Consider the following 27,712-nt stretch of genomic DNA (forward strand, 5'->3'; position numbering starts at 1 on the left):
AAATCGTTGGTATTGTGAATTTGTGCAGCCCCCCCCCCTTTGTTTGTGTGTGTGTGTGTGTGTGTGTGTGTGTGTGTGTGTGTGTGTGTGTGTGTGTGTGTGTGTGTGTGTGTGTGTGTGTGTGTGTGTGTGTGTGTGTGTGTGTGTGTGTGTGTGTGTGTGTGTGTGTGTGACTGTGTGTGTGTGTGAGTGGTTAATTCTATTCTGCAGACTGCGCCATAACGAAATCTATGTCCGCGCGGTGATTGGATAACGGCGGTCAACCCTGGAGTCACGTGGTGAGTTCTTTGGTCCTAGGGAAAATGGGGTTTGGTGTAAATCTAGGCTGTATTGCTGTCATATATCACACTACCTCGTAAAAACGACACTGAGGATTCTGGGCCAACATATCAGAGAGAGAGAGAGAAAAAAAATATGAGTTCTTATTATGTGGATGGTCTTTTTAGCAAATATACGGCGAGTAGTTCTCTTTTCCCGAACGCAGACCGCGGTTCTTCTTGCACCATTGGACCCGGCGGAGAGGACTATGGGCAGGCTCCCAGCGCCGCAGCTATCGCGCCCTACCCACCACCGTCCCTGCCGGCAGTTTACAACGTCAACAGTGCTATGTACCAGAGCCACCCCATGTTTACCGCTGGCTATGGCCAGGGACCGGACGTGCACAGCCTGCACTGCAGCCCATTCGACCACCAGAGCCGTTTGTTCGGCGACAGCTGCAGCCAAACGGCAGGGTCCCTCACCTCGCCGACGGACAAACACTACCGGATGTACCCCTGGATGAGATCTTCAGGTATTTTCTTATTACATGTACGGTAGAAAACGCTCTCGAGTCTTTACGCATTTTACAAAACATGGGGGATACTTATACCTTGGACCTTAATGGTTCAATTAATTTCGTGAAGCCATTGGTATTGCATGGAAAGAATCGTAAAACTTTTATTGCGCAAGTAATGAGTTCTGTGGCCATAAATTCATTAGCCCACCGCTTCTGTAATGTTCATTTCGCAGAGACCTTGCCGCCGGGGTTCTTACCTGGACTCTTATTACTCTCTTAAGCCTGTTCTCCCCTTTGCGGTTGTAAAAAGACCAGCCTGTTGTGTAAATCAGCTCTCCTGCACTCTGCAGAGCTGCCTTTTTTAATTGGGTCTGCACAGCAGTGACTATTGACGTTTTTCAGAAACCTGTTTGTCCACGTGACGTGACTATACGGCTTTATGCTAAAGCAAAACATATAGACTCAAACAAGTAGGGTGAATACCATGCAAACAATATGAACTGTAGACATGTTTCCCCCCGTGAACACTATAATTGCATTATGGCCTGTTAGTTATGGCCTACATAGGCAGTCATTTTTATTAGAAAAGCAACACTGTTTCAAAGGAGAGGCAGGCCATATGGCTATCCCAGCATGACTATACTTAAAAAGGTGCAAGCCCTTGCTATTTCCTCATATGAATTGAGCGTAATATAGAACAGAAAATGATGGCTGGACTAAAATAAGCAATACACAAGGTTTCCGATGCAATTTATTTATTATTGGCCTACATTGATACAAATGCCAGCACGTTAACAGATATATAAAACACAATTTACAAGGGTTTCCAAAATATGATAAGGCAGTTATGTTTATTCACAAACACAAATTACACACAGCATGTAGCATGCAAAAAACAGAGAAAATGGCCATACACTATGCAATCTTTCATCATATCTCTCACAGACCCAAATCGAAAACGCGGACGGCAGACCTATTCCAGGTATCAGACCCTGGAGCTGGAGAAAGAGTTTCACTTCAACCGGTACCTGACCCGCCGGAGGCGCGTGGAGATCGCGCACGCGCTTTGCCTCACAGAGCGTCAGATCAAAATTTGGTTCCAGAACCGGAGGATGAAGTGGAAGAAAGACCACAAGGGCGAAGCGACCTCGAACAGCACTGCAGGCGGGCCACACGACGAGGCCACTGTCCTTCATGTGCAGGACAGGGACGGTGAATTGGGAATCAACGGCCTGTCCAAGGCCGAGGAGGACACCAAGGACAACGATGTGGAGTCAGGGACAGCTGCCAGTGGACAAGAGAAAGACGTATAGGGCCAATTAATATAAGAAACACTCCATAAATGTTTGTTAAGGTTATATAAAGAATGTATTCAAGACGTGCATCCACATGTAATCGATACACAGCCTCTTCGACCATGCTATTTAGAGCTTCCTAATTGAAGGAGCGACTACTGAAGGCACTTAACGATATTTAACAGCAAAGCCTATTTATGTCAGGGATGCCTTTTCCAAATGACATAAAATGGCTATACACACTTGAAAGGCAACAGTTACTACCTATTGAGCCAAGCCTATAATATGTTTTATATGTACAGTGGTGGTAGTCTGTAAGGCTGCACCCAATTACAAAATATTTAGCTAGAATATTTTACCTACAACATTCCTTGACACAAATAATTATAGCCCACTAATGGACAAACACATGTAACCTTAATTTCAGATGCTTATTGACCGAGCCAAATATTAGAGAGGGGATTTAGCCGCAGGCGGTTGTATTTAATAAAGACACTAATACAAAATTCTGCGTGCCTTATTTCGAATGGTATATGAAAAGTTAATTTGTCGTTATTTTAGAGAGTTTTAGGCCTACTTGTTTCTGTTTTCGAAATCCTGACTTTAATGTATACATCATTGTAGATTTCGAAACATGTAAAACCACTAATATATTATTATTATTTCTGGTGTAGTTTGAATATATATATTGTCTTGAATGTACAAATGACTGAACCATTCCCATTGACACATGTAGCCTACCTCAGATCCCATGAAAGCCCTTGCCTAATGTATTGTCTGTGATCTATCAGTGATAGCTTGAAGTGATTTGAAGTCTTGTACTGCACTGTAATAATAACAATAATAATAGTTATTATTATGTTGATTCATGGTCTTACATTTCCACATTTGTTTGTCGATTTCGGCTAATGTCCATCGAAAATGCATGCTCTTATATTTTGATATAGGCTATCATGCATTTTACTAGTTTGAGTCATGTGCGCACCCATGTGTGTTCAATAAAAAGCCTTATTTTTATTGAGCCATTTTAGATCAACAGAAACTGTTTCATGTATACGTGATGTGTAAATAAACATTTCAGAAATAAGCACTTTCTTTTTTTTTCCTTCACCCTCACCCACCGAGTAGGAGGGAACAGACAGAATTCAATATTATATCATGGCTGAATATATACGTTTGAGATATTATTATAGGATAAGTTGGTAGGCTATATCTGGCTATCGGTCCATTTGATTTCAAGGCATTATTTGTATTTTAACTTGCTATAATACGGTAATAAGATAATAAGCTAAGGAATGCATTGGCTTACTATAGCATAATAATGTAATATTTATAGTACAAATAACAATAATAATAATAAAATGTTGACATATTAACCAGGCAGTAAGCTGCTCATGGTTAACAAACAGTGAGTTACAACACGTGAGGAAACGCGTCGAAATCCATTTGACTTTAGGTAAACAGAGGCATTGAGGAATTCGAGCTATGAGAACACTAGATGGGGCAGGCCGCACATAAGGGAAATTACTATGTTGAACTCTGCATGCATTCCCTCTTCCTTCGGTAAGATGGCGTCTCTCTGTGACCTGCCCCCTCCCTCTCTCCCTCCCCTCTCTCTCTCACTGGGTCATAAATCCGTTGTTGTTTATGAAAATTTACAACATAGCAATACAACTTTACGACTCGTCCCGGGTTACGATTGGTCCCAGCTGGTCACATGGCAAGGAGCCGTGAACATGAACTTTTTTATATATAATTTCCAATACCAGAATAGAGCAGCCTTCATTTAACAGTCTCAGTGTGCTGCCACGCGCACTCATCCTTTCTCCTACTACCCCGGTAGCCTACAGTATATATACTGCTGCTATACCTCCATGTTTCTATACATTCTCCTTCCTTCTGACCTCTGTTTTTGTATAGTTTTCTTCACCCGGGGACCTCGGCGCATCGTTTTGGTTACATTATTGCCGCTGCCCTGTTTAGTACGAGGAAGGGGATGATCTCGAGCGCGTCACGGACCCGGGAGCTCCATGCGTCCTGGCTCTGGAGACTGTCCCCCGCCGGTCACCGTGCGCCCGCCGCACCTGCGAGGCAGGTGCATCCTTCACCAAGATTCCGTCACCAAGGTAAGACATGTAGTCATTTGTTCCGCTGGTCCATTTCCTTTTATCAAAGAGCTGCGGGTTAACGGACAGACACAAAAAAACAACGTTTAGATGAAGTAGGCTATATACCAAATATAATATTATTCAAATACGCATGAAAACCCAATGCTTATGAGGAATGCTGGTATTTGCATTTCATGTTGATATTGGCTATAATTTGCATAATAGCCTATATGGGAGGCTTAGAAATTGTGTGACTTGTATGCAGTGTGTGAGAGACGTGTGTACACTCTCCGCAGTGTTCCTCGTGTTGGGATGCACGCTGTCCAGGCTTCATTTGTTTGTTGTTGGATATAAACGAGGACGAGCTACCAGCTGCATGATTCATTGTGTACTGTGGACTGAGGCCAACAAATATGCCCTTTGTCGCCCTCTTGTGGGAAAAAGTACACATGACGTGGCAGTGGCTGCTGCTCTTTATTATTATTATTATTATTATTATTATTATTATTATTATTATTATTATTATTATTATTATTATTATTATTATTATTATTATTATTATTATTATTATTATTATTATTATTATTATTTATTTATTTGATTTAGTCAATATTTTACAGGCATTTTAGTCAATACAATGTCATAATATGTTCATAAGATCATACAAATATACATCACTTTTGATTTTTTCCCCCAAACAACAACACATAGCTATACACAGACCAGATAATAAAGACATTCTGAGTGCATCAATTCAAACCGTGGAACAAACCAATCCAAATTGCTGCTCTGGCCTATATACTGTAGCTCAGCCTCCCATGCATTGTTCTGATTGTAGTGTGTTTAACGAACATTACACACAAGTCAACATGTATATGTCTATATATGCTGGTATTTGACGTATAGGCCAAGTGTTCCGTTCTTTTACAGGTTTGTTCTGCCTGTGTTCTGCCTATTGACATCTTGTGGTATAAAACATGGCTTTCTTCCATCATTGTAGGCATATGTATGTTTATTTGCGCAGGCCAAAGCTTAATATAAGCTATGTTGGTTAAACAATGTCAGAACTCTCACTCAGAATATTAGATTAGTCATCATAAGAAACATGTAACAAAACAAGGTGTGTGTGTGTGTGTGTGTGTGTGTGTGTGTGTGTGTGTGTGTGTGTGTGTGTGTGTGTGTGTGTGTGTGTGTGTGTGTGTGTGTGTGTGTGTGTGTGTGTCTGCGTGTGCGTGTGCGCGCGCGCGCGTGTGTGTGTGTGTGTGTTCTCTTTACACTGCAGTGTATAGTGAAAGAATAGATGACTTAATTATAGACGCAATCATGACATGTTTTTTATTGATAAATTGAGTAGGCTACAAACAGCATATTATTTGGTTCTAGTTGCACAACATTCTAGGTTTCTTACCATATATTGTGAATTCGTTCTACATAATTCATGAAATGGAAACGTATAGCACGTATTTTTGTTTTTCTCCAGTTAAGTGTTGTTTTCTGCGACTGTTCTTGGCTTCAAGTTCAATGATAATGGCTTCAAATGATCAGATCGTGATACTGTCCACATGTATGAGGCTAATCCGATCGCCAGCGCCAATATTTATAGCAAAGTAATATGCTGCAGACTGCTTGGTGTTCACACGTTGCAGATTGTCTCTAGACGCGCCTGCAGAGCATGCCTCTTGCCTGGCCCGGACGTCGCACCAGATGTTGGAAACTATTTGAGCAACCACTAAATCTTTTTTTTTGTTATTTTCTTCTTTGCACCAACAAGAATCCTTGTGGTTTCCCCCCGTGGCACTTTCTTTATCGGTCTCCCTAGCTCCCTTGGGGCAAATAATTCTCGTGAGAACTTGCTTGCTATTGGTCAGTGATAAATCAGCTGTTTTGGGCCCTGACTATTTCAACACACACTCAGAACCAACGCATTCACAGGCTGCCAGCAACACATGTGAAATTCCAAAGTGTATGGAGTTTATTGAATCACTTCTGGGACTACACACTCAGATGCGCGGGGCCCATGCGTGTGTCTGCACGCTAGGAAATGGGAATGGGTGATTCTCACCCCTTGGCACACATCTGCGCACAATAATGCCCTGGCCTGTGCCATCCGGTCTATTAACACGGAGCGCCCACATGGACAAGAGCAGACAGAACCGCGAGCAGCTTGCATGCATGCGCCCCTTGGTTGTCAGGAGGTCGGATAAGAGGTGCTGGGTATAGAGCGATGCTTTGCAGCGATAGCATGGGGGAAGCCGAGGCACAAAGCAGTCCTCGGAAAGAAGCGGTGCCATAAAAATGTCAACGGAGAGAGAGAAGGTTCTGATGGAATGCACTGTGGAAACATTATCTTGGTTTTATATTTAGGCTGTGCCGGTGTGTGTATCTGCTCCGCTTTCAGTTCAGTCAGTCCACCTTTCGCAAATATTTAAGGTTTCACAGACAGGACATATATTCATTATTGTTATACTCCTTTTTAATGTGTGCGCATCTATACCATATACAAATAATATATTAAGAACATATGTATCAGTATACATTCATGATTCCACTACACAGTCATATGGTCTACTTAATATGATTGTTGTATTTAATATTTGTAGCCAAAATATTAATTCTAGTACAATTGTATTTATTTTACGCATCATTTTTATTTGAAATTTGATCGCACTATCACCAGTATAGCTCTCTAGAACAAAGGACGAACTCTGCCGAGCGAAGCCAAATGAAAAGGTTTCCTTCATTCATGTTTCGACGATGTGAGAATGTGGTCTATATTTTGAGATTATTTTCCAAATTTGACATACAAGTAACTTATATTCATAACACGCTTTAACATATTGCTTCAGTAGGCCTAGGTTTCGTTTTCACGAATCAACCATTTAAATCTGTCTTAAGCTCGCACAAAGTGGAACATTACACATGATATAAATATTATTCAAAAGCTATATCTTTGCTTTTGCAGGCCTTTCATGCTCAAAGCGACCAGCATGATAAATATTATTCCAAACTATTGTTGCTTTTTAAGACAAAAGATGTTGGCCTATCATTCATGTTTTCATACTCTCACAAAGTGCTATAGACTGAATGTATAGAACGTTAAGTGTAGGCCTGATCTGTCGACTGTTTAAAACTGTGCAAAAGCACGTTAAATTTCAAAATAGCTCCTCTGGTCTGAGTGAGTGCGACATAAATGATCAAATGTTCATAAAGGTTTGTAAACCCCCAATAATGTATTATTTCGCCATATAGACAGCCATGAATGTCCGTTCATTTGTGTTTTATTTTTTACATTTTTATATATTTTTTAATAGACGTTTTTATTAATACCACAGCAAATATTCATGAGCTTTCTTTTGCATGTGGAAAATCACGTATATGAGAATCTCCCGATATGTTCAAGAAGAACCGCAAGCCTATTGATTAAGTAATTATATGCAAATCTCTGCTCACAATAGCCTGCTTTTTGTTTGTTTTCTTGAGGTTTCTGTACACTACGACGAGGAAAGATTGCATTCTCAGCACGTCACTTGTTGTATTGTTTGGGAGCCCATTTTCTTTGCCGCAATGGTCGTTAACCTCTGTATGACCCTGTTTGGAGTCCACGCTCAAATATTGGGCGCAGACAGTGCAGTGCAGCGATTCCACCAGAGGATGGCGCACGACGACAATTCAAAACATGGCAACTTGGCTGGGAAGAGCCCCTCTCCAAGCGCGCATGGATGCGCGTACCCTTTATATCCCACCCAGATTTCCTCCGTGCACGAGTTTACCTCTGGAGGTCATCAAGCAGGATTTACGACTGGTCAACAAAAGCACGTGATTCTCAGTCGTACCCCATATTTGGGTGTCTACGTAAGAGAGAATCAAGTACATGTCCTACTCATTTCCATAATTCATCATAAATTGTGCAAGGGGTGCTATAGACCGCGCTAAACCATCAAGAGCCACAAATCAAAGCACACACGTTTATTATTTTTTCCCCCAAAATAAAAAAGAACAATACCTAACAACGAGCAACATTGGAATTGTCAACAAATGAGCTCCTATTTTGTGAACTCATTCTGCGGTCGCTATCCCAATGGCGCGGACTTCCAGTTACATAATTATGGAGACCATAGTTCGGGAAACGAGCAGCAATACAGGGACGCAACAACCATGCATTCCAGCAGGTACGGCTATGGCTACAACGGAATGGACCTCACTGTCGGCCGGGGCGAAAACGAGCACTTTGTGGGCAACGAGCAGCGGACGCAGGGCTTCTCGCCGACGACTCACTCGGCGGCGACAACGTCCTCTGTCGAGCCCGCCAGGTACACGCAGACCGGCAGCAACAGCAGCAACAACAACACCACCGGGACCTCGTCTCTCTCCCCTCCACCTGACCCTCTGCCGTGCGCCCCGGTCGCGACGAGCTCGTCTCCGGTCACCGAGTCTCAGTCTCAGCAGCAGCAGCAGCAACACCACCGAGCCATAAAGAACTCCATCGCGAGCACCGCCTGCTCCACCCCGTGCCCGAGTTCGAACGGAGGCGGCACGCTGCTGCTCAACCGGGGGGACTGTGTGTCCAATAAGGCGTCCAGCCTGGTGGAAGAGAAGCCCGCGGGAAGTGCACAGACAACTTCCCAAAATGTCAGCGACTCGAGTCAGCCTCAGATATACCCGTGGATGAGGAAACTACACATAAATCACGGTAAAAGTCATTTTTGGATGATTACGATCTCGAATCTGCATGTATAACGTTTTTGTTTTGTTTGTTTTTCTTTGTTTTGTTTTGTTTAAGTGGCTGGCACTGTAAGCTGTGTATAAAGGAGGTGCGCCCATGTCCTTTTTAGTCGATGTTTGTGTTTTTTGCCATAAGCAGAGCATAACTGGATTTGACCATTTTAGATATGCCTTAATGAAGACAATAAAAACTAAGTCAAACATGGTGCTTTCCATGTAGAGCATAGGTTATACGTGCCACTGGTTCACCTGTTTGGTGTTATTGGCTATTCAAAAGGATCAGGCGCACTAAAAGAATATACCCAAAAAATCATTAATATAATCGCACTTTAGGTCAAATTATACATTATTCTCTGGATTTGGGGAATATCCACTGTATTGATCAGATTTGACATATTTATATAATCAGTGAAATTGTGATATTCATGTTCGCATGTATGTCTTTGAAAAGGTGTATTTCGAGTTTGTGAATAGGTCAGCAATTCCCTTTTAACTTAATTTAGACTGTACTTTTTGGCATTCTTGTTGCGTAACGCTTTTAACATGACTGTGCGTAACGCATGTAACCAAAATATGATGACACACACACAGAAAAGTCAAATTTGGCCTAAATACTGGTGCACTCATCTGCAGTGTGTTTGTTTGTTTGTTTGTGGGTGTGTGTGTGTGTGTGTGTGTATGTGTGTGTGTCCAACCCTTATCAGAGTTAGCTGGACCGGAGGGGAAGAGGGCGAGGACTGCGTACACACGCTACCAGACCTTGGAGTTGGAGAAGGAGTTTCACTTCAACCGGTACCTGACCCGCAGGCGGCGGATCGAGATAGCTCATGCCCTCTGTCTGTCAGAGAGACAGATCAAAATCTGGTTCCAGAACCGTCGGATGAAGTGGAAAAAAGACAACAAGCTAAAGAGCATGAGCATGGCTGCGGCTGGTGGGGGCGGATATCGGCCTTGATATTGGGTCCACTGTACTGATGAGCACTATGTAAAAAATATTAAAAAAATGAAATAAAAAAATAAAAAGAAAAGAATACAAGGATTGTGTTATCTTCCCCTTCCAAGTAGAAAAAAAGAAAATAAGTGAGAGACTTGTTGTTATGGGAAGTAGCCTAATGGGCATGAAGCGGGCATCCCACGTGTCCAAAGTGTACCAGCCCTTCAATTCCGTTATATATATTTCATTTTGTTTTTGACCGCGCTAATGCATAAGTGAACAAAAAATGTATTCTGTACAGTTCTGTCTAGATTTAGAAGGAAAAACAATAAATGAAAAATAAATGTTTGTTTAACTTATTTCTTGTTCAGACGGAAAATAAAAAAATAAAAGTCAAAGCTTGAAATGTTATACCGCAAATAAACCTGTAAATGTTGTGTAATGCACTCAGAACAATAGCAACCGAATAAATTGTGGGTTGGTGAAAGGTTGAGCTGCCTTTGTGTTTAGCCATCGTTTTATATATTATATATATATATATGTATGTAAGTATGTATTTATTTGTTTGTTCGCTGTATTGTATCCAAATTTTCAGATAACTTGCTTCCTATAACGTAGACCATTGAAATGAGCCTTGTGTGGTTTTTGTGTGCGTTCGTGAACACGTAAAGAAGGGACAGTGGTTCCGACCCAATGATGTATCATGTATGTACACAGCCTGTTTTGCGTTGTTCACCTGGCACTGCATCTTAGTAAACCATGTTTTGTCTTGTTTTCTTATATATATTTTTAAGTGGACGACCCCGCCCACGGTGATTCCCATTGCCTATACTAGCTCCATCGTGATAAGCTTTTTGTAAATGTTTTTAAATGACTGGAAATCGAGAAAATACTATAATGATCGGCAATTATAATAAACTTTTTACTGGACGGCAACACTGCATCGTGTGTATGATTGTTGTAAAAAAGAAAAGGAGAAAAAAAAGTATTACAGGATATATTTGTGTGCTTTCTTGTGGTGCCTTTTTATAATGTAAATTAAAAAGGTAGAGTTCAACATTTATTTGCCAAGTTAGGCCAAGCAACATGCAGGATAGGCCTATACACTTATATTTGCCCCGTTAAACTATAACTACGAACATACGAACCTTGCAAAACTCCCTTAACAATCCAAGTCTGTGAATTCAACAGGTAGCCTGAAACAAATGTTGCTTTTACTCACCTTGGTGCGTGCCGTGGACAATAGAGTCCCCTGCCCTTGGACTGTGAGGGGCTCCAGGGGCCGTGCGTCCCCTGTGCTCACACACACATGATGTACACACACACGCGCTACTCCAAGGGAACCAGTTCGACTTTTTCAAAGCTGTAAACTTTATTTGGCCGGTTCTGGGTCTCTGACATTTGGGTGCTAAATGAATGGGGGTTTTGTCTATGAATTAGATCGTAAAAATCATCCGGAGCGCGGCCAGATAGGCTCACTGGCCATAAACGGTCACGTGGTGGCCATTAAAGTAAGTTTTATGGTTTTGGGGAGTTGACAGTATATTGCACATAACATATAATCGCACTGACGCGCGGCTTGGTCTGACTCTCTCCTTCGCAGGGTGTAAGTGTTACTTGACCGTTACAGCCCGTCCCCTCGCTCACAACCGCCTCGAGATGGACCGGACGCAGGCGAGGAGAAAGACCACGTCTCGAGGTAAGTTTTCTGGGCAGTCCTGCTATATAGGCTAGCCCCTCCGTTCTGGTTCTACTGCTCGCGTGCCTCAGTCGGAACAGCCGCCTTGTGTTAAACAGCGTTATGATTGTATTCTCTCTCTCTCTCGCTCTCTATCTATCCGTCCATATTAGTCCATTACGCTAATTTGTCAGTTGTGTAGTGCTGAATAGCACTGGTCTCGGCAGATGTTGCGCAGGGTTGGGTCCGGCTCATGGCTATTTAATTGCTTCCTTCCCCGCGTAACTTGTTTCCCTCCATCTGTGGTGTAAGGCATAATCCATTTTTGCATGTTGGATAATTAGCTCTCTGTCCATATCCACCCCCTCAAAACTCTAGTTGCTGTAGTTTTATTGCACGGGAGGATTAACAGACCAACACAAGCCTCACCATGCAGACATTCTGGGGAGAGCCAAAAAAGTAGCCTAGAGCATGTGTGAATTGGGTAGATTCCCTCGATAAAGCTGTCCGGTTCTACAAACATTACATGTGTGATGTGTGTTTGTTAGGCCTATAATAGCGGTGTGTTATCGGTTCATTTTGATATGGTCGGACTCGGGCTACTGTTGAAAAGTTGCAGATTCGTCTGTGAAAAGTTTAGGAGCTGTGTGTGTTGTGTGTTGTAGGCTGTAGCAGTGCTCCACATGTTGATACGCTAATGACTTTAATAGAACAGGCAAGTAAACGCAATGTCAAGTAAACACAACATGGGAACAAAAAGCAGCAGGGAAGACAGTTGAAAAGGAATTCCGTTTTGTGTCAGCCACGTCATTTCGTGTCGTGGGGTTGTAAAGTTCAGATGACCTCTCAGAAAGTGTCACTCTCGCTTTGTGGTGACCTCTCCTACTATGGGGCCGAGGTGCGTGCGTGCGTCCGGGACAACGTGAACCCAGTCATCGTAGGATTCATTCTATAAAAGCACCCAGAATGGGGGATGTTTTAACTTGTTGCAGTTATGAAGGAAGACCTTATAGTTGACTTTGTTCATTGTTTCAAAATGGTCGTCAATATGCATAGCCTATACTACATTTTAAATGTGTATTGCCTGCCCTAATTGGATATGTATATGCCTATACAATTACAAGTTAGGCATTTAGCAGACGCTCTTAATCCAAGGTGATTTACAATAAGCAGTGTTTGACACATTTTCAGGTTTGTCTGAATTAACTAACTCATGTGAGCTTATAACATGCAGTTCAATATGTTTCGTTTGCTGTAACAAAATATTTCTTTGTTCGTCATGTATTTTAGTCCAACCTGCAACTGCATTGATGCAGACGCGCTGATTTGATTGTCATATCCCAAGAAATGCAATTGCTTCACTGAAACATTTCGAAACGAATTAGAGTTTTATATCAATGGCATTAAAACAAAATGCCATGCAATCGGAAGAGTTAGATTTAAATTCAGGTCACATCTGAGAAATAATTGCTATTGTATAGGCACACGAGATTAAAAAACACATTCGCCTATAGCCAAAAGTTTGCAGGCTGCATTGCTTGGCACATTGATAAGGACTGATCCAAACCATATTGCTCATTTCCCCTTGTTTTTCCTCCTCGCAAATGTTGCTATTGTCATGTAAACAAGACACCAATTCAACGAAGTAGCATTCTCATCCCTTCTGCAGTTGGTCTTGTAATGTATAGGCTTGATGGGCCGATCGAAAATACAAGCAAAGTACATTCGATGAAACAATCTGTACTATACTGTTATGTGTGAATTAAGCCACTGCCATCCTTTTTAAAAACGAGAAATGTCTAAATCGGGCCCCATATGCTCTGTTCAACCAGCCAGCTGCATAATGCCAGGCCGAGGAAAAGAAGCCATTCCCTGCGCTGCTAAAGGTTCACATGGAGGTCAGCCCCAGCAGAAAGATAAATCTGCATCCTCTCAGAGCCACCAGCAGAGCTCGCTTTAGGCCAAGTTCACTGTCACCCTCCGCCTGTTCACCTTATGAGAGGCAAAACACTAACACACACATTCACCACACAATACACACATATAATACACACTGCAATAGCACGTTCACACCTTTGTAAGTATGTCTATTATGTAAATGACTTAACGAAATGGGATGTCGGCAGGTATAGTGATAGCATACTGTGTATTGCAACAGTATACCTATATGCACTGAAGAGCAGGAGAAACTAGTCTAATTCAAATTATTATCCTTATAGCCTATAATAAAGATATTTTTGGCTGCATTGTTTTATCTAACAACCCCTAAATCAATGACTTGCACATGCATTAGAGAGGCTAATTAGACGTGTGTGTACGAGAAGCATATATTAGATCGATATTTTTTTACAAGATTGCATATTAGAAATGCATTTTTGTTACTAAGGGATTTTCTCTAATTATGATATTTGTGTGGAGAATTTCCGTAATGACAACAGATATGGATTGTTAAAATCAAATTTTCGTTCCAAGGGGCCAGCTATATGGGGCCTATATAGGCTACCTCGCATGGGCGGCCGCCTCACTGGGGTGGGACTGATGAGGGTGAAATAGCGAGAGAAGAGGAGGAAAAATTGGGGTCAAAAGTTTACGCGCTGAACAAGTCTCCGTCATCTGTTCACTCGGAGCTTGATGCCAGCGTTATAATAGCGATCTTGACTCTCCACACAAAAGATAGAATAGCTTTGAATTACATATGTTGGACGGTGCACTCCAGGTGAACCCTGCATGCGGGGTGACCCCGCGTCAGGGACCACGGGGAGGGGACCCCCCACCCGTCCCCAGCCCAAGATTGAGTGGCTGGCGTTTTATTAGGGCGGTTGATTGGTGAATTTCCTTTGAATAAATTGCATTTGATATGTTTGGGGGACGAGGGCGAAATTTGCATTCTGAGGATTGATACTCTCGACCCGGTCACAGGGTAATGGGTAAACCCACCGCCCCCAAATTGAGCCCCCGGACCCCTTAAAAAACATTTAGTCCCTCTCCCTGCTGAAAGGGAATATCTGAAAGACGTATACAAAAATGGCAAAAATGTGTGTGTGGGTGAGTGAGATTTGTTTTAATATATAACTAATATATTTCTTCTTTTACACAATCTTGAATCATTTGCAGAGCGCTGAGACGAACTCCAATGTAATTCAGTGCTATTTGGAGGAAAGATATAAGGAAAAAATGTACAATGAAAGCGGCAGTTCTCTATTTTATATAATATGATAGAACTCGTGCATTAGGCCCAAAGGCCCGTAAAATAACGCCCTGTGCTAAAAAAAAAAAGTCACCCAGTGAAGACAATAGAAAACACAATGTTTTTAGCATAAGCTTTTAGACCAGACAGAATTTATTTTTTGTATTATTGTGTCTAAACTTTCTTATGAAAGACAAACAGGCTACACGAGTCCTGCTTTCCGCTCAACAATAATAAAATCACTCAGTTTGGTATTCTTTGGAATCGTCTATTCGACTAAATGAAACGACACTGCATTTCGATGTAAGAAAGCGAAATGTAATACTTTGGTAATTATTAAAAAATAATCCTAAAAGAAACGCACAAGAACATATACTTTTTAAAATGTAGGTCAACTTTTATTATGGGCCTTAATCATATTTACACACTGTAGAACAAGGCTTATTATGTAGAAAACATAACATAGCAGGGCAGAAGTAGGCACTATGCCTATAACGACATGCTAAATGCTTAAAAAAAAGAAAGAAAAAAAAGCAATCACAATGGAGTATAAGCATATAGCGGACGTTTCTTTCTTGTTGTTTTTAGGCTACTTTAAAATGATATTCGAGCCTACAATATACTATACTAAATATCGCCAAAACAGCAAACGTATGTTTGTTTTGTTTTTGTTTTTAAACAAACCATGTTGCCATTGTGCCATTGCCATTGTGTGTGAAGCTGTGCATGTTACAAAAAAATACCCTGTGTACCTGCAGCCACCTATACCCGGTTCTACGTAGAAACATGATGTCTAATTAATCAATCTTGATTTGGGGGGGATCCCAACTTGTGCCTCATCACTTGCCAGGGCAGAAAAGTTATATACACTTTTTTTTTAAAGGAGTTCACTCTTTTTCCCACTCTCACAATTGGACCATACAAATAGGTCGTATAGTTGTCTCGAAATGCTGCAGCTGCTGTTAGATTTCATATAAGTGACCATGCCCAATAATTCAGACAGCTTGTTCGGCGCGCACGTGCATTATACATGCTTTGTGCATAGGGTGTCGAGTGGTGCGGGGGTCCAATGCATGAAACGAAACGAGGTTTCGTCCCAGTACTTTTTCAGTTATTTCGAGATTTGGCCACGTGTTGGTGACATAAAACGGCTAATGGCGTTTTTACCCCAACATTTACCTCATCTTGAATGCAGAGGAGATATTTTACTCGCCCGTCTGGGCTCCATATAGACAAGAGACCTTGTGAAAGCCATATGCAATCTGTCACTATCGTCACAGCACTTCTCTGATAATCTAAATTTACAGTAAACTGTCAGCATGATGTATTTTTCTTAAGTAGACCTTCACTTCACAGTATACCCTTGGAAAAGGAATAGCACGCTTGAAGGTGCATGCACGTATTTAAACTATACGATAAGATCTGAAATAGCCTTGGGCCAACGATTTTGGTTTCTAGATAATAGTCTCCAATTATATAGACAATTAGGCCTATTAATTTAGTGTGGTCTTATTTCCAGCACCATATTCTTTTCAGACATGCAACTTTTTAATCCATATCTGATCAATTTAATCCATATCTGATGATTATCATGGTCATTTTCTTATATTTTTGGTTTGTTCAAGATAGTCATTCAAGTGGACTCTTGTAATAGATAACTGGGTGGTATTACTGTGATTGTGAAAGAAATCATACAATTTATGACATTTTAGTAGCCTACATAAACAGCCATTTTTGTGAATTATTTAAATTGGGGGTTTTCTGAGCCATGTCTACGCAGGCCTGTGCTATAGCAACAAGTAGAATGACCTGTAAAAACAGATAACCGTCATTCACGCTGGATAGCTCACTGTAAGTGGATAATAGCCGCGCTGACCTGGCCCATATTTATACAGGCAATATATAATACATTGGCAGTAGACTGTAAATTTAGATATCATGTGAAGTCGTCTTACCGTGGACATTAAGTTGATATATTGGCGTTCAGGTGGTCTCACGGCTATAAGGATATGGCTACACGTGGATACTGCTATGGCAGAGCTGTCCACTGTCACTCTCGATTAGTTTGAGCGAGATTTAGGTCTATACCTGCCCCTATACTTACAGCAAATGTCGACTTCATAGTGTCAAGATTTTAAAAAGTGCTGATTGTATTGATACATAAAAACCTCTGATGAATTGAAAAACCAGCATTCTAATCCGTCCATGCCCGCCAGTGCGCGTCAGCTACAATGTCCTCAAGATAGAGACTGCTCCCAAGTCTTGTTTGAATAACCGAAACAGAAGTGAGCAAGTTTACATAAGCTATATAATAATGCAAATTGTCGCAATGCGTCCATCTGCAGTCTGTTTATAGCTGTTTATAGCCAAGATCACCACTCACATTTAACTTCACTTTGGAAGTAAGCTACACCTCGACGCATGACTTTTTCAAATGGCTTAAGGGGTTTTGCACTTTTGCAAAAACTCTTTTGGGACCTTCCTGGGTGTTGACCCACGCTAAGTGCTCCCCCACATCACCAGGGTTGAACAAACCCTGGAAAACTGAAGTCCAAGGCCGTGGGGTGAACTTCAGGTCACTGCGTCTAACAGATATGAAAATGTAGCCTCTTTGCAGAAGGGCACGCCTTGTTGTTTAACAAAGACTGTCAATGCCCAAGATTAATCAGAAACAAAATGGAAACGGTGTCACTTTGGGGTCAGGCAGAAGTTATTTCTGTTTAGGGGAGCGAATAGAATAGGGGAGAGAAAAAGTGGGGGGGAAGGAAAGCTTTCAATATTTCCGAAGTTTGGCCTCTTTCACGATGCCTGGGCCTTCTTTAGATGGACAATTGCGGACAAATTCTGAAGGACTGCTGGTGATTTCGGGGAGCTGTACAGTGCTGTGCCTTGGATTTGTCCTGTAGCAGCCGCAGGGAGGTTGCAGAGGAAACGGGTCGTATAGGGATGGCTTTTGGTGAAGCTCTGATGGCACAGAAGGAATACGGTCAGAGGATGCTATTTTGTGCTGTTCTTTTTTTTGTCTTTCTTTATAGATATCTCCGTTATAATGATGTGTATACGAATGGGCCAGTTCTATACTGTATATTCCATTATTATTGTTATAACGGTTGTTTGTGTTGCTATAATTAGTAGTATAGTATTTTAATTATTACTGTGGGGTTGGTTGCCCTAAATATGACATTATGTGAAGTTAACGTTCTGCCGATACTGTTGCTAGTATCTACCTGGCCGTTGTTTACAGTAGACTGGTACAATAGGAAGAGCGAGAATATTTCTCTGAACTTTGACAAAATTATATGACATGACTTGGTTCCCTTTGAGAAGTTCTTGTAGCGTTCATTTGATATATTTCTGCATACATTTTGCAATAGAAAATGTAAGGTAAAATGAAATGATTTAATTTACGTACATTGCAATAGACAATTTGCTTGTGGACATGTATGCTTTGTATAGCTACTTATGGTAGTCATTGGCCATTGCTTTTGCAAAATGTGTGGCTGAAAAATATTTGTTCATTGTTTTGACCGGCTTCTGGGTATAGCAGTTTGCAGTTGAAATTGGAAAAAAGGGTTATTGATACATCACATTTCCAATACGCTAACACACAGGCCTACATTGTATTTGTATTTTCAACAAGGAGAAAGGCGCGTGACCACGCGATCACACCCTCGAACGTTTTATATAAGTTATGAAATAGTAATGTGTATATGACCAAAACACAGTTCAAAGTCTTTGTTGTGCTTATGGTATCTGGCAAAAAATATAGAATTTAGGATTTGGGGATTTATTTAGGCCTCATGGACAGACTGATCTGGTTTCATTTGTTACAGAGTTGGTTTGGTTGGTTATTAATTAAGGCTTTATTGATGGCCAGTGTATGCTCGGCAGTTCTTGGTCCAATACGGCTTGCTATATATTGTGTGATACTTTCAGTAACATCATGCCACAGGTACATTCATGTGAAAGTGTTGTCACTGGTTTATGGGTGTATTTTTAAGCGCATTTTCATGTCCAGTTAAACCAATATTCACGTTTGCCATCCCCTTCAGTCCTTTGTTTCCAAATAATCTGTATTCTTTGCAGGGGTTGAATTTGATGCAACATTTTCATCTCTTTTCAGAGGATGTTGATTTTAGGAGGAAATTGTAGCATGTTTGCAGTAACCTCGCCTACATACGTTTGCCCCATGCAGTAAACAAGTTCCTTGATTGGGTTTTCTTTATATACTCTGATTTAATAAGGAAAACACCAACGTAAGCTAGTCCGAGCAATTTTCGTTGTGCCAATGCCATGCTTTCCATTGGTTCCTGTTTACATGATGCCCACAGGAGACACTGTGATTGGTGGCGGTTTACACGTGACCAGACAACTTTGTACATTTGACAGGGAGTAGGAGGGTTTTGTGGAGATCAGAAAAACGACAGCGCGATAAAAATTAGTATTGTTGCACTTCACAAATTAATGACCATGAGTTCCTACTTGATAAACTCGAACTATATCGAACCTTCCTTTCCTCCATGCGACGAATATCAACAGAGCGGATACATCCCTGCCCCTGCTGATTACTACGAGCGACCAAAAGACACGGGCTTTCCCCACCACGACGATGCATCCTACCCGAGGTCAAACTACACAGAGCCGAGCTACGATTACGGTAATGTCCCCTCGAACGGACTCGACGATTTCGCCGACGGGCATCACGCACAGCCCCAGCCCGTTCCACAGAACCACGGTCCTCCTCGTATCAACGCGGTTCCGGAGAGTGGCGCAGGGGCGAACGGCAGCAAAGACTGCAGCCACGCCAGTGAGGCATATCCCGGCATACCGAAGGGCAAGGAGCCGGTGGTTTATCCCTGGATGAAAAAGGTCCACGTTAACACAAGTGAGTTATCGTCTCATTTAAATGGTAGAACCACTGAGAAACAACCATTGGAACATACGCAAGCCCATTGAGGCAGCACTAGTAGCACCCCTTACAACAGCAATTTACGGCTATTGAGCAGCAGGGTCGGTAATTAAGGACCCTCGTAAATTTTATTGCCTGTGTTCGTCTGCCGGGGCCATGCGCCTTTGTTGCTTTTTAACCCAAAGTACCTCCACGACTGGACCCAAGCCAAACTGTAATATCCAACCCCGCTGTTTGGTTAATTATTTCTAAGCTTGATTTGTCCCTTGATGCGAGCGCTTGTACACATGGCATCTCTAAATTGAGGTCGTTCTCGCAACATGAATGACAGAAAATGATTCAAACATTGCGACATTATAATACCCCCAAAAGGGGGAAAACGCCTTTATGGTTTACATTCTTTTAATGTGTCCAGTGGAGAATAGCGGGTTAGTTTGGATCGAACGCCATTAGTCTCACGTAACACCTGCTTGCTTGCATCTGTATTGCTTTTTCAGTCAGCGCCAGTTACAATGGAATAGGAGTGCCCAAGAGGTCCCGCACTGCCTACACCCGCCAGCAGGCTCTCGAGCTCGAGAAAGAATTCCACTTCAACCGTTATCTGACCCGACGCAGGCGCGTGGAGATTGCTCACACTATGTGCCTGTCCGAACGCCAGGTGAAGATCTGGTTCCAGAACCGGAGGATGAAGTGGAAGAAAGACCACAAGCTGCCCAACACCAAGATTCGCTCCTCCAGCTCGGCCTCGTCGTCGTCTGCCACCTCGGGAGCCCCAGTACAGCAAATCAAAACAGGCCAGCAGCTCGTTCCCACGCCGTGCGCCGTAAGCCTATAGTGCATGAGTCCCTGCGAAAAGCTCCCCCTAAACCCAACATACAGACTGAGAATGACAAATAACACAAGTGGAATTTTGTGGACCGTTTCTTCAGTATGTTACACATGGTGTTATCCCGTTCCTCCCCCGCCTTGGCCACTGGGCCGCTCCGCGTTCTCTCAACCCCTTCGCCCTCACAGTCCACCCCATGTCTCCGTCTGGTCGCTCCCTCTGCATATAAGCTTGAAAATTCACCTCTAATTGCCGAGATGGCAACTGAAATGTATATGTATTTGTTTATAATTATGAGAGAAGGATAACGCACATTCAGACGTATAGGACCTGGATCATAATGTATCAAAAAAAAATATGTATGGGGTGAGAGTGGAAGTCATTTTTCTATGTCCTTTATGATTTTTTTTAATTATAATATTATTGCTCATGGAAAGTTCTAATATACTTGAAAGATATTTAGAGAAGCTCTATAGGTGCCCTTCAGAAAAGCAGATAGCTGTTTTTGTTATGGCATCATTCAGAGTAACACAATGTAGTTTGTGTGTATGAATGGATATACTGTTGAATGTAGTCCAGGTGACTTTCACCTCTAATGTACATAGACAAATCATAGCAATGGCACAATAAGGAAACACATTTCGTCAAGTAGAAATATGTCTGTTCGTGTTGTAGGTTGTACATTTTATTTGTGATAGTGCGTCTTCTATGGTGTTGTGTTCTTAACTGTGAATATTTGTGTGTTGTCTAAAAATGGACGTTGTAATGTAGGCTAGTGTAGAAGGTGTTCTTGTGAAATAAATAATGTACTTAAATATTATTGATATATGACTTTGGATATTATGGTGTAGATATATGTAACATGTTGACTCTCGAGTTCAGCAATGAATGCTATAGCGGTCATGCGTAAAACACGCAATACGCCTGACCCGAAGAGGTTCAGTTATGTTTCCAGTGTCGAGGTTAAACATGATTAGCACTTGTACATTTTTAATTTCATGTTGGTTATTATTATTTTTGCCATAAAAGAAAATTGATTAAAAAAATTCTGTATTGTAATGCATTTGAATATGCTGGGAAATATTGTGAAATTCCGTGCGTAAACGTCCAATTGTGTGTCAGGTTCATGTAGATTTCAGTGCGTCAGACCTTGAAATTATTTTGTAAGAATCTGCTAACTTAGTTTGACTCAGTGGAAATCCACTTGGGAGCTGCTGTATTTCCAAATATCTGTAATCGGGGGTGATGAAAAGGCGTGCAATGCTGGGCCTCTCCTTTCATTCATGCAGTCTAGAAGAGCTAAATTGCCACACAGAACCAATACTTTGTCGATAAAGGGATATTGGATTTTAACTTCTCCAGTGTAACGTTTGTTGTAAACATATTTAACAATACGTTGTGCAGCGCCCTGCATGCGTAAATTACGTATAGGCTTGGCAGACAGGCCTAACTTAATTCGACTCCGGCACATCTTTGAATGCTCAATTGACTTTACTGCCCTATCTGTACAATATATATCTTTTCTTATGCCCATAAATGTCATGTGCCTTTTTATAGACGAAGCTGATTTGTGGTGTAGTGTGTACATGCCGATATAAGCTTCTGGCTTTAAGTATTAGCCTGTGCGCCAGCGAGGGGGTAATACGTTAAAACCCCAAATATGTTCAGTGAATTTGGCCACACATGTTTTCGCATGCATTTTAGGAGGAGATCTCCTCAAAACCTCGAACCTCGGTGCACCAGTGTGTAAGGGTTGGTCACTACCTGCTACAGCCAAACAATAGAGAGTTCACCGAGAGGACATGGCTGGATCTAGCCAATCACCGACCCGGAGCACTTCGCTTGACCCCTGACCTTACGACACACACAATGTTCAGACCATACATCAGTGTTAAGACCTCCGTGGCTTTTCTTCTTCTCATTTCATATATTTGCCCAGAGACAACGCGGAAACAAAAACGATGTGTAGGTGCGAATCTGTGCCCCTAATTCATTCGAACTGTTCTCTGAGACGCACTCATCTGCTATTCGTCACAGAGACACATCTGGCAGGCGGAGTGTGCAAACGGCAAATAAGAGAAGAAACACGTCGCAGTCATGTACACAAAGTAGAAATTCTTTCTGTTCCAAGTTTGTATATATCAGAACGTCATGGTTCCGCGGCGTAAGAGCATGTGAGATCTCATATATTCATAATAATAATAATAATAAGCTCATAATAAACCCTTATAAGTATGTCTGCATGCAGGGCTACATTGACATGTAGGTAAAGACTGATTTATACTTGGTTGCGCTTGCACCGAAGATGGCATATCTACAAGCTCACAAGGCCTCCCAATAGGAAGTGTTGTGAGCTTGTAGATCTGTTCTTTTCGGTGCAGACACTGGCGTGCAACTGTAATACAACTATCAGTCTTGCATGTGAAATCCACAAACTGGTATATAACTTCAAAACGACTATGGCCTCCACCTTGCTAGCAAGCTTGCTTGTCAATTATTGTGATGGTATAGCTTCATCCATGGCCATGGTGATATCTATTAAATTAATATATATATATATATATATATATATATATATATATATATAGCCTATCCCATATAGCATATGGAACATAACTTACTCGATTTTTGTCATAATTATTATAAGTCTACTTGCCCCTTCAGGTGGAGTACAGAAGATGGCGTTAGATTGGCACAGGTTTTACTGTGCCTCTCGAGATGTCGAGCTGCTTAAATTACACATTTCAACTCATTTGATGCACGAATAGAGGTCACTTCCAGTCTTCTGAAATTTTAATTTGCTCATCCACGTGACTTGTTGAATAATGAATGCCCTCGGGTCAGAAATAGATATGAAAATCTGCCGTACTATATTTTCATTTGAAGTGAGCCTCAGCTGGGTGCATATCTCGTCTACATTTATGTTCTGTTCTGTCCGTCTGTTTCCCTGTGGACAACGATCATCTTGCTACTTGTGAGTAGATTTGGGTCTTTTTCCACTCTGTGGGGATTTCAAAATGCTAGAAAAGAATATTCACTTGTGGTGCTGTAAACGTTTAGTGGTGCGGTTTGGTCCTTGTGCGCATTAGGCAGATTACTCTCATCAAGCAAGCGGGTGATTAATTTAGAAGTGGACTCGTATATGCTCACAGGGCTTACCTCTATATGCATAAGATTCATGCATCCGTCACAGGTTTTGCAGTTATAGGCCATGTACTTGAGCCAAATTATTCAAAAGTGTAACACGGGGGGATCAGGGGTCATTATGCCTTCATATTTCAATATTCAAGTGACAATAACTTCAAGCTATTTCATATCACTATGTGTAATATGTTATATGCCTACTATCGTCGCGTTAACAAAGGACGTTAAAAAGTTTTTCATAGGTCATCACTTGTAGATTTTCGTGATTTAACAGGCAAACAGGCAATTCACAAACTGCATTGCTTGAAGTCTATGCAACTAACATTTGCAGTCAAAACATTGTAACATTTTGACTGCAAATGTTAGTTTGCACTTAATACAGACTATATACATTGATTTGAATTGGCCAATAAAACAAATAATATAAGTGACATCCTAGAAGTAGCCTATTAGGCCATTGCTGACTGAGAAATGATTGCTGATGCAGTCACGACAGTTCTGCATGTGAAAAGTCCGAAATAATATTCAATTCTGCGTGAATATATTTAAAAGTTAATAAATAAACCATCGAGTAATATAAGATACATGAAACATCCTCAACGTTGGCCGTGGGTGGACCACTACCTTGGCTTGAAATGAACGAGAAAAAAAGACAATATTCAACATTTAAGTTAAAGTGGATGTTAAGAGTTTCAAATTTATTAGATGTGAGGGCAAATGCATTAAAACTATACCTTAACAAATGCACTTAGTTGTGCTTTTGCTGAGAAAGCCCTGTATTGAAAGTGGACACAAAAGACAACTGAGAACTGGGTTAAACATTAACCACTGATATATGCCAGGATTCATCTTATCATCTATCATTGTCATTATTGTTTATTATTGTTATTACTATTGTTATTATATTATTAAGCTATCCTATATAATTTAGGCACATAGATTCGGTCAGTTTTGCACTTACCTCAAAAAATAAACTATATATCAACAGTCAAAGAAAATGATATAGTTTAACATCACAATTCAACGTCAGTGCTTTATTACAACCACAAGGACCATCCACAAAATTCACCTCAAACGCCGATTTAGGTCTCCCAATAGTGTGCCTCATTCATAAGAATGGGTTTCTAGTCAGCGTACGGCGTTGAATTTCGCATTAGCCTTGATGTTGGCCGGGGTAAACCCTCGAGAAAGACTTATCTTCGGCTGAGTGTATCGGTAACCCAAGTCTGCCAGTTAAGAGCTTCGAATGTCAACATTGTGGGGAGATATGTATAGTCGTCTGGCTAACATCCAAAGGCAGAGCGGCGAGGAGAGGTCTGCGCCTTTAACAACTCGTTGTTGTCAGCGATTAAGGCGCCTTGATTTGTGCAACTATAGCTCTGTTGAAACGTCTGAGAAATGAGACACATTCAATCGGTTACTGCTGTTGGTGCAATAGCAATTAAAAAGGGTGCAGCAAAACGTCGGTTACAGAAATTAACGTGGCCTCAGAGGTTTCCATCTTCTCCTTGTTTTTGTCCCAAAATAATTTCACACTCGACTGTCTTTGCCTCTGCCCGGGTCAGGGAAAAGTTCAGGTGCGGTGGCGAGAGGCAGCGTGGGAGTGAGTGTCTGTTTTCTATCTCTAGTCAGCTCCAGCCATGAAACTTCTCCAGTGTTGCCTTGCTTAGAGACGACCCCAGTGAACTCGTGCTGTATAGAACAAAAACAAGAACAGAGCAAGCAGCACAATAAACAATTACAATATGTTATACAAACATTATAAAACAAACAAACATCAATGTTAACACATATAGATGGCACATTAATTATACTGATTATGTAAATGTGAAATTAAATATCTTCACTATACTTATAGTAACGCTCTGTCCTCCTGTCCTTATTTTCTAGAAAAGGAGATGGTCTGCCTCGGCTTTAGGGCTTTAAAAGTTTACCGCTCAAGTTGTAGTTTGAGAAGACAATGTGTGGGAGTGGGGTGCTGTCCATGTCCGCTCCGAGTGATTAATAGTTTAGCTGGGGTTTTCCACGCCCGCTGCTCGGTGTTGACGGAAAAAAAGCGCCAAACGGTGCAGAGAGAAGAGAAGCTCTTCCGGCCAAGAGGCCCACATATATCCTCCATAACGGCACAATTACGCATGATAATATCTGTGATTTAGTCAAAATCAGTGAGTGGGGTATGGCCTGGGCATTGGGCCGTCCGCTCATTAGATTTTTGGTCTGGGTAGAAGTGACGTTGTTACTTATACTTCCAACCAACAGTCTGATATGTTCTCCTCCCCATACTAACATTTCAACATTCACCCTCCTGTGAGCAAACCTATAATTTCCAGCATCAGTCAACTGCTCATATAGGAAGCACGTAGGCGCTGGCAGAGTGAACAGGGGGTCCATGTAGCGATCAGTGGGGTCGAGGACCCTCACTTTGGTTGTCTCATCTCTACTTTCCGCCTACTGCTGATTGACATACAAGCACTCTTCACTGCCACCAGGACGGCACACCTTGCCTTAGCGTTAGGAAAGGTAATTATGTGACATTTGATTTGTATTTGGCCGCCAGCATGCAGGCTGCTGGTGATGGAGGACGTGGACGGTGCATGGTACTGGAACGCTCCCACACAGAAGCCTATATGGGGTATAGAGGGCGGGGGGCGACATTGAGTCCGCTACACACGCCCCGCAGCCTTGACTGTGCAGTAAATCTCACAGAAAATAGAAGATGTCACCTTTAAGAGTGTTGAATAATCATTACAAGGGTGTTTTGGAGGAAAGCCCCTCTCTGGCTCGCATAGTGCGAGTTGTCGCACTGGAGTGCTATAAGCATCCTGTCCTTTAACGTGTTCTAGTTTCTAGTCTAAAAACTGTATAGCTCCCACTTGAAACTCAGCACAATAGCTGCTACAGCAGGATTAGCGCTAACGCTCACTCAGCGCTAATGGGCACCAAATATATGGCACTTTAAAGCCTGACGGAACAGCCCTCTCATCTGAATTGGTGACATGTGGAAAAGCTGCTGCTCTGCGAGAGACCTGCTCCTCTGCCAGATACATTGTAGTGTCATGTACCCCTCTTTTTTCTCCCTCAAACACCGATCCGTTTCTCCTCGGGGGCAACGACTGCCTCCATTAATGATTCACGGGCTCAAATAAAAGGGATTTAAGTTGACGTTGCGTCACGTGAGCGCGGCGCATAATACGGCGCGGTGTTATGGCACGGGGAAGAAAACCGGAGCCCCGGTCTAGCCATATGATGCTGATTATATGCGCGTTACCCCCACTTTCCGTAAGGGGAGTCCGGGCTTTGTAGTTTTTTTTTATCGAGGGAAAGAAACAGAAAGAAAGCGAGAAAGCCAGACGGAGAGACAGATCGCGCGCGCGAGGATCCCGGCTTTGTGGATGGTATTATATTGCTGTCACGGACGGATATGTTTTTCCACGCGGACAGAGTCAGAGTCCTTGCTTTGGGAGGATGGATTTTATTTTGAGGTATTTCCGTCGATTGTTCATTACTGTCGTGAGTTATTGCCACGCGAGGCAGAGGTCAGTAGAAAAGGAGTGCAGGGCTGTATAGCCGGGCTGGAAAATTGAACTGGAATAGGAGGCTATTAATATTCACCTGCATCTGGAGATATATGTCGATTATCCAAATTGCAATATAGCTCCTTAAGTGAATCAATTGAAACATAAATTGCCACATAAGCGTGGCCAGTTGAGGACTTGGCTGCGATGTTCATGGATATGGCATGCAATTGCTTCATTTTGTGCTTCCAGAAAGCTTGGCTACACATTTAAATAAACACTTAAATCATTTCGAAAATTATGCCAACGGGGGCTGCACAGATTAATATATAGGCTAGGCCTGTTTTTGATCCCATCCCTTGCAGGTGGTCAACCCCATAGCTGAGACACTGAGCTAGTGCTTGGCCTATATAACAGTTTGTAAATAAACGCGGCCATTTAAATCTCGGCTGCTATAACAAAAAAAAAAAAAACAGAGCAGGTAAAAGCAGTCACGCTGTCCCGTTCCAAAGTGTAATACATTTCCAATAAAAATGCATCAGTTTGTGGCTTTACATGGGTTTGTGGGTATAATGATAAATCAACTTGAGCTACATAAAAAAGTAAGAGAAAGCAGTGG

The 27,712-nt window shown here is 41.9% G+C and overlaps 4 protein-coding genes and 1 long non-coding RNA gene across 7 annotated transcripts in view; 4 read left to right on the forward strand and 1 right to left on the reverse strand.

Moving 5' to 3' along the window:
* The first annotated feature begins 353 nt into the window (after positions 1–353).
* On the forward strand, positions 354–3,050 carry LOC306938425 (homeobox protein Hox-A7-like). The gene is made up of 2 exons (XM_079522603.1): positions 354–790; positions 1,721–3,050. The coding sequence occupies exons 1-2, from the start codon at positions 415–417 to the stop codon at positions 2,086–2,088; spliced, it is 744 nt and encodes a 247-aa protein (XP_079378729.1). The 5' UTR covers positions 354–414; the 3' UTR covers positions 2,089–3,050.
* A 931-nt stretch (positions 3,051–3,981) lies between these two features.
* hoxa3a (homeobox A3a) overlaps positions 3,982–27,712 on the forward strand; it is a 32,703-nt gene continuing 8,972 nt past the window's right edge. The window contains exons 1-2 of one of the 3 annotated variants that reach the window (XM_079522714.1): positions 3,982–4,196; positions 11,438–11,533. The gene's annotated coding sequence lies outside the window, so the exon portion shown is untranslated. Of the gene's footprint in view, positions 4,197–11,437; positions 11,534–26,955; positions 27,061–27,712 lie in introns of those variants that run through there. The other 2 variants (XM_079522715.1, XM_079522716.1) reach the window with 2 other exon arrangements.
* On the forward strand, positions 8,130–10,734 carry hoxa5a (homeobox A5a). The gene is made up of 2 exons (XM_079522569.1): positions 8,130–8,868; positions 9,605–10,734. The coding sequence occupies exons 1-2, from the start codon at positions 8,214–8,216 to the stop codon at positions 9,853–9,855; spliced, it is 906 nt and encodes a 301-aa protein (XP_079378695.1). The 5' UTR covers positions 8,130–8,213; the 3' UTR covers positions 9,856–10,734.
* On the forward strand, positions 19,121–21,475 carry hoxa4a (homeobox A4a). Its single transcript, XM_079522150.1, has 2 exons — positions 19,121–19,584; positions 20,106–21,475. Exons 1-2 carry the CDS (start codon positions 19,164–19,166, stop codon positions 20,441–20,443), a joined length of 759 nt encoding a protein of 252 aa, XP_079378276.1. The 5' UTR covers positions 19,121–19,163; the 3' UTR covers positions 20,444–21,475.
* Positions 24,598–25,844, reverse strand: LOC306939059. Its single transcript, XR_013791823.1, has 2 exons — positions 25,431–25,844; positions 24,598–25,270 (listed from the first exon to the last, which is right to left on the reverse strand). It is a non-coding gene; the product is annotated as an uncharacterized lncRNA (long non-coding RNA).

This window comes from Electrona antarctica, assembly GCF_951216825.1.
Source record: "Electrona antarctica genome assembly, chromosome: 15".
Lineage (NCBI taxonomy): Eukaryota > Metazoa > Chordata > Actinopteri > Myctophiformes > Myctophidae > Electrona > Electrona antarctica.